This window comes from Amblyomma americanum, chromosome 1 (genome assembly GCF_052857255.1).
Source record: "Amblyomma americanum isolate KBUSLIRL-KWMA chromosome 1, ASM5285725v1, whole genome shotgun sequence".
NCBI lineage: Eukaryota > Metazoa > Arthropoda > Arachnida > Ixodida > Ixodidae > Amblyomma > Amblyomma americanum.
In genome coordinates this window covers 227,157,188-227,163,990 of record NC_135497.1, presented here as the reverse complement: position 1 = coordinate 227,163,990, position 6,803 = coordinate 227,157,188, and the positions used below count along the sequence as shown (strand labels likewise).

General features: G+C 50.6%; 1 protein-coding gene across 1 annotated transcript; it reads right to left on the bottom strand.

Moving 5' to 3' along the window:
• Nucleotides 1-492: 492 nt before the first annotated feature.
• Nucleotides 493-6,751, bottom strand: LOC144114704 (sentrin-specific protease 8-like). The gene is made up of 2 exons (XM_077648604.1): nt 6,583-6,751; nt 493-6,100 (listed from the first exon to the last, which is right to left on the bottom strand). The coding sequence occupies exon 2, from the start codon at nt 6,049-6,051 to the stop codon at nt 5,398-5,400; it is 654 nt and encodes a 217-aa protein (XP_077504730.1). The 5' UTR covers nt 6,052-6,100; nt 6,583-6,751; the 3' UTR covers nt 493-5,397.
• Between the last annotated feature and the right edge of the window lie 52 nt (nt 6,752-6,803).

Sequence of the window (6,803 nt, the reverse complement as noted above, 5' to 3'; positions counted from 1 at the left end):
CAAATGCTGTAAACCACGCCGCGATATTTTTTTTCTTTTGGAAGAACGTCCTTTACGTTGACCAAAGCATGTCGCAGTTTTCTGGTCGGAACGTGGGCAATGTCAACATTGAAGGTGCGCAGAATGCATGCCAACGCCTCGCCGATTCCAGGGGCGTAGGGAACAGCGGCAAGTAGACGTTGCTTCCAAGTACATCTACCTTGCAACTTCTGTAAACGTTGCTTGTCACCGTGTCTCTGAATGTGATTAAACCATGGATTAAACGAATAAACTCGCCACGTTTGATTTCTACTCGCCCGGGCAAGGTGCCGACTATGGCGGTTACGAGTGCGCGCGAGAGCATGCCACCGCCCGCCGGAAATAAAGCATAAAATTTGCGAAGACTACTACACTGCTGGTACATATATGCGAATCAACACACGATGAAATGTTGCACCACAAACTTAGCTCCGAAAAGGAAAGGAAAGGCACGGTAACGGTCACTCTGAGGGGTAGTGGTGGTGGTAAAAACTTTATTTTCATCAAAATTCATTGAAAGGTGCTCTTTTGTAGATCGAGTGGGGTCTCCAATGCGCTTTTTTTCTTTCCCTGCTGGTCGCGTGATGTGGCCAGGAGCCCTTGGCGCTCGGCGACTTCCAAAGCTCGGCTCACGGCCCGGAATTGGGTTCTCGGGTTGGAGCTGAGCACCGCAACCTCCCACTCTTTACGGTTCGAGAGCTGCAGGTCCATCGGCGATGTGTCCCGTGGACATTCACGCAGTATATGAGCTAAGTCGGCCCTAGCGAGAATACTCCCGGATACATAATGGAGTTTTTATAAGGGTTGGGAAAAGTGTTTGTCTGGAGTTGTCTCCAGGCCGCCTGCTGAAGTTTGGTCAAAACCTTATGTGTGTGTGTGGGGGGGGGGGGGGGGGGAGGGTATTTAAGTCCATTATTACGATAGTGCATAGTTATGTCGTGATACGTGAGCATGCGCTCCCTGGCCGACCTCAGGTTTGGGCAGGCCACAGCCTGGTTGACGAATCCTCGGGCAAAATCGTGGGCTGCTTCGTTCCCCGGGTGGGACGAGTGCGCAGGCACCCAGATAATTTGAATCTGGCGGCTAGGTGCTAGATTGGAGTGTCTCTCAAGAATAGACATGTATGGTGGCAGCGTGGACTTTGCCTTTCGCAAAATTTCGCACGGCTGTCTTGGAATCGCTGAAAATATATTCAGCTTCCGTTGAGGCGATGGCCAGGGCGATAGCCGCCTCCTCGGCCTCCTCCGCGTGCTTCACCTTAACAGTGGCCGCTGCAAGGGGGTTGCCCGAGTTGCCGACTATCGCGAAAGCCGCTTCCTGGTCAGGATACTCCGCGACATCGACGTAGACTGTCTCCTGGAGCTGAGAATAGTTCTTGTGCAGTGCTTTTGCCCGCGCTTTCCGCCGTGCGGCGTGGTGTCCAGGGTGCATGTTTTCGGGGATGGGATTAATATCGAGCTGTTTGTGTATATCGGTGGAGAGCTGGCCTATGGGACTGTGTGTGGATTCGTATCCAATCTGCAATTCACACAGTATACTTCTTCCCGCTGGGGTTCTTGATAGACGCTCATACTGAGCCACACAATGCGCTTCCACCAGTTCCATCATCATAGTGTGTATCCCTAGCTGTAGAAGTCTCTCAGTGGGTGTACACTTTGGGAGGTGAAGGGCGGATTTGTAGGTTTGCCTGATGAGGCACTCCACTTTGTCCTTTCCTGATTGATGGAGATGTAAGTAAGGTATAGAGTAGACAACACGACTCAGAACGAAGGCTTGAACCAACGTCCTGAGGTCCGCCTCCTTCATACCCTTGTGCTTGTTCACAATATGCCTGATTAATCTGTTTGTCTGGCTGACGCAGCCAATGAGTTTGTTTACAGTGACGGTATTCCTACCGTTGTTTTGAATGTGCATGCCTAGAACGCAGAGGGTAGCTACCTTGGGAACCGGGACCCTGTCTGCATGCACTAAAAAAGGTGGGGGAGTACTTTTGGGCAAAAAGCGACCCCTGATCACCAAGAGCTCCGATTTCTGACGGGAACATGAAAGACCAATGCTGCCGGCATAGCGGACGACAGTGTCAGCCGCTGCCTGCAACGTCTCCTCCATTTCTCCTTCCCTACCCGTCGTGTCCCACAGAGTTACATTGTCGGCATGAAGAGAGTGTGAGAGGTTGGGGATGGCCGAGAGAGCTCTAGCCATCGGGATTAGGGTGATGTTAAAGAGGAAAGGCGAGAGTACCGACCCTTGCGGGGTTCCTCTACTACCTAGGGGGGAAGTGTCAGATTCCAAAGACCCTATCTGTATCTCCGCCGTCCTGCCAGACAGGAAGGCTTTGATATAGCTATGGACTCGTTCACCTACAATGAGTCCGGAGAGAGAGGTTAGTACTGCCACGTGGTCGACATTGTCGAATGCCTTGGTGAGATCAAGAGCCAGGATGGTCCTAGTTCTCTTCTTATGGATTGGGCTTAGCACTTTTTCCAAAATGCGAAGCATAGTGTCCTGGGTCGAGAGATGAGGTATAAAGCCTAACATAGTGTCTGGGAAGAGACTGTTTGCGTCCATGTGATTCTGGAGGCGGTTGAGGACCACATGCTCCATCAGCTTACCCATGCAAGATGTAAGCGAGATGGGTCTGAGATTCTGTAATGCTAGCTTCTTGTCGGATTTCGGAATGAAGACAACCTTCGTGTGCTTCCAGGATTGAGGGAGTTCCCCTTACCGCCAGCACTTGTTCATGAAGTCGGTGAGTGCCCTCACTGACTTCCCGTCAAGGTTGTGCAGGGTGCAATTTGCGACTCCATTCTTGCCAGGAGCGGAAGTAGTACGGAGGGCTACTGAAGTGAAGGCTGGAGTGAGGGCTGCTCGCGCTTCTGACTCTGCAATTTCCTTGTCCAGTCCAGGATTGGTGATACCCTCATAGCTCGGGAGGGGTTCTTGAGGGGACATGTCTAAGTATCTGTTTCTCATCTCCTCCAGAAGATCGTCATCTGGAAGGGGGTTCTCGTGAAGGATACATATTATGTCCTTCCTGTGGACGGACTGTGGGTCTAAAAGATAGAACAGCAAATGCCACGTGTCCTTCAGTCCCAGTTTACTGATCATTTGATCGCAAACCTGGCCCCACTGCTGCTTGGCCAAGTTCTGTGCATGGCTCTCGATGTCCTTAGCTAGTCGACCTATTCTGAGGCGTAGCTTACGATTGTGTTTTTGAGTGAGTCATCTCCTCTGAAGGCTCTGGTACGCTTGCCATATAAGGAAGAGACGACTATCCACCGACGAGATCTCCTCCGGAGAGGGAATCTCGTGGGTGGCAACCTCCACATCCTGTATGAGACTCGATGCCTAATCCTCCAGGTTGTTGATAGTGTCAGAAGCAGTTTGCTCTCTTAAGGTTCTGAACCTATCCCAGTTCGAGATGCGAGCCGGTCTCTTGTTCTTTCCCTTCAGAGAACCCTGCGTAACGATGGACATGACAATGTAGTGGTCACTCCCGAGATTTTCCAAAGTGTTGATCCACTCTACGTTCGAGATATTCTTACCTAGAGTGAGATCCGGGCAAGTGTTCGCTCCTACACTGTTTCCTATCTGTGTGGCCATTGCGGGGTCTGTGTACAGGGTGAAACCTGCGTCCTGTATGTGGTTCCATAAATGTGTACCCTTCTTATTATTCCTCTTGTATCCCCAAGCTGGGTTATGTGCGTTGAAATCCCCCACCACCAGGAGTGGACAGGATCCAGCCTGCATGACCGCCTTATTTAGGGCAGCAATGATTGGAAGGTGGTCAGCTTTTGGATTACTGTACACGTTAAGGATGTATAAGAAACAGAGGCCTCTCTTTTGCGGGAGGAGCTCAATCAAGAGGCAGTCCAAGTCGATGCCGTCGAGCGGGTGTGTTATTGCGGTCAGATTCCTCTGAACGAGGACAGCCGTGTATGGTTTAACTATATCTGGAGGGGAAAATGACTTATAACCCGACAGTTTCACCTTGCAATGGGCCTCTTGCAGAGCTATCACATCCGGAGCTTCTGTTCCTAGGTTCTTGATACAAAATTGCAGATTGTCCCGCTTAGCGCGAAAGCCCCTGCAATTCCACTGCCATACTCTTATTACTTTGTGGTTACCGCCATAGTGGAGTCTGGCTTGGTTAATGGGATCGGATCTCTGGGGCTGGGAGCTACCATTCGGCAAGGGAGCGGATGGTCCCAAAGCAGGGAGGGCATCCACTCTTTCCTTCAGAGTTTTTACCTCGTTAATAGTGGTGGCCTGTGTGGCCTCAATATTACTGATACGCGTTTCTATAGTATTCATGTGGCCATTAATCTGGGTTGAGAAAGCGTTAAAACACTCAACCATGCGGGAATTGACTTGATCCGTGAACACTGTGAGGCGTTCCTTAGCGAAGGCTTGGAAGAGGGGAGCTAGTCTCTCCTCAAGGGAGTCGGTTTCCGTTTCCTTAGCTGCTGAGAGTGCCCTCTTATTCGCAGGAGGGCTGCGTTGGGGAGATGATGCAGGGGAAGACGACACTTCCGAGGCTGAAGAAGGTGCCTCTGTTGATATTGGAACTGCACTGGAGCATCCCACATCCTGGGGAGAACTCGAGGGGTTCCCCCTAATCATGCGCGTATACTGCATCTAAGCTAGCCTTAAGCTGCCTGTTCTCATCTCTTAAGACCTGCAGCTCTGAATCCAGAGATGTACTTTGTTTAGATTGGGAGGCCACGTGTGCCCAGCTCACCTTCTTGTCTCTCGACCTGCCGGCAGCTGGTCCTCCCTGTCCCCCTCGTCCTTCTTAAAGTGGTTGGAAGGACGTGGATCGGCTCTGGCTCCTTCGATAGCCACTGTCCGGAGTCTGGTTCCGGTGGCTGGAGTTGTACCTTGATCTTCTCCGGGAGCGGTGTCCACCCGACGAGGATCCTTGGCCGTCCTTACGGAACAGCTCATCTTGGTCTTGACTCTTTCCCTTGCTGGGCTTAGGACGTATGAAGCGTTACTTGCATTTCTTGTTCCCCGTGAGGTGGGAGCTGCTGCAGATGATGCAGTTTGGCATGCAGTCCGGGTCTTCTTTCGGAGGGTGCTTCTCCCCGCATCGGTGACAGAGATTCGTCTTTGCTTTCGGGCAGACATCAGTGCGATGACCAGTGTTACGACAGTTGAAACATGACTCCTTTGCTGTAGAATGGGTAGCAGGTGTACATGCCTCCTCGAACACCCGCACGTCGCCATGAGGGAAGAGACGGTGGGGTGATAGGTGGAAAAGTGAAACGGTCGCCGTAGTGGTACGCTCCAGATTTACTTCGACAACATGAATACTTAAACATGCACTCGCACCTCACAGCACACGGGCGTCTTTTGCGTCGGAACGGCCTGCACGGCTCACTTAGTTTCACGCTTACTCAGGGTCAAAATGAGTTCTTTCAGTGTCTTCCTGTTATGTCGCATCCAGCTGGTAAGCAAAGTTCTGGGACTGCCGTCATCCTCTGCACGGGAAATATGTTCGGCACAAACTTGTTGCAGATTGTACATAACGTAAAGACCGCAGTCGAAAGAATTGTGCTGCTGCAAGCAGTCTGCCTCGGTGACTCTCACTTTACGTAGTGATAAAAGTGGCGCCAAGGCCCGTGCAATAGCCTTAGCATGCGAGTGGTTATGTCCTTTGGAAGAGTCGTAATGTTCGAATATCTTTCTGGCCTGATTGTAAACTAAAAAGCTCCAGTGGCAACCACCCGGTAGGTCGAAATCTTGACAGTCGTTGACAGGGAGCAAGATCAAGGCTTTTTGATTCAGGTCAAGCGATTTTAGCACCTGATCAACGTTGAGTGCTGCCCCTAGCTTGACAAGTTGTACGACGTCAGGTCCCACGAACGCGAAGGCACCGCAGCGCGAAGCAAACAGTTCATTTTCAATATACTGCATCCAAAACCAGATGACGTTGTCATTCACCCAGTGCGCTTCTTCCAGGAGCTCCACATCGGACTCTCGCAAAAGCGTGTCGTGGTAGCTCAACACTATTCGGCCATGCGAAGCCATCAGGTTCTGTTTTTGTACCCTTGTAAAATGGCACAAGTCGCGTTGTCATCTAAAAAAAGAAAAGAAAGTCCAGCTCAACACACGCAACTAATATATTTCAGCATTGCTAGATGACAACAAGCAACTTGTTGCACCCGGAGCATCACTTAATTGTAGTCCGTACGCAGCAGCTCGTCTCAACTTAACAATTCGAACTATTCAATACAAGATTTTCTTTCCTGACAAAACGGCAACTAAGAGATAATTTGTTAGGCGAACTGGTTCTGCATTAGTAATCATGCAGAAACAGTTCACATAGTGAACGTCTGCCAAAGGTTGTGCTAGTCGGGTTACTATTTTGTCCACCATTTGTACTAAGCTTTTTTGCGGTTGTAAATACGTAGTACGTAATGTGACATACAAGCAGACCATGATTTTTGAGCGGAAAACAGCGGTGCACGATAGCAAAACAATTGCTGCGACGGCATGATAACGAAGCTACTACCACGGCAAAGCAAATCAGCAGTTTCGGAAATTAGAATTTCGTGTTACCTGTAATTAACGAATGAGTTGCTGATATGACCCCTCAGTGCGCTTCAAGTGGTGTTGCAACAACCTGTCAAGTTCGACGGTCAGCGCGACTCTTGTCTCCCTAGCTTTGGTATGGCATAGTTGCACGCCGTGCTTGTTTGTTTACTCTCAGCACTGACCGTCGCGACGAAAACGGCCAAGGCAGAAAGCCGCTGCTTTCTGGCAGGCCACCCAGGCGTCGC

Excerpts from the sequence above, each read along its gene's own strand:
- LOC144114704 (XM_077648604.1), bottom strand. The coding sequence starts at position 6,051 with ATGGCTTCGCATGGCCGAATAGTGTTGAGCTACCACGACACGCTTTTG.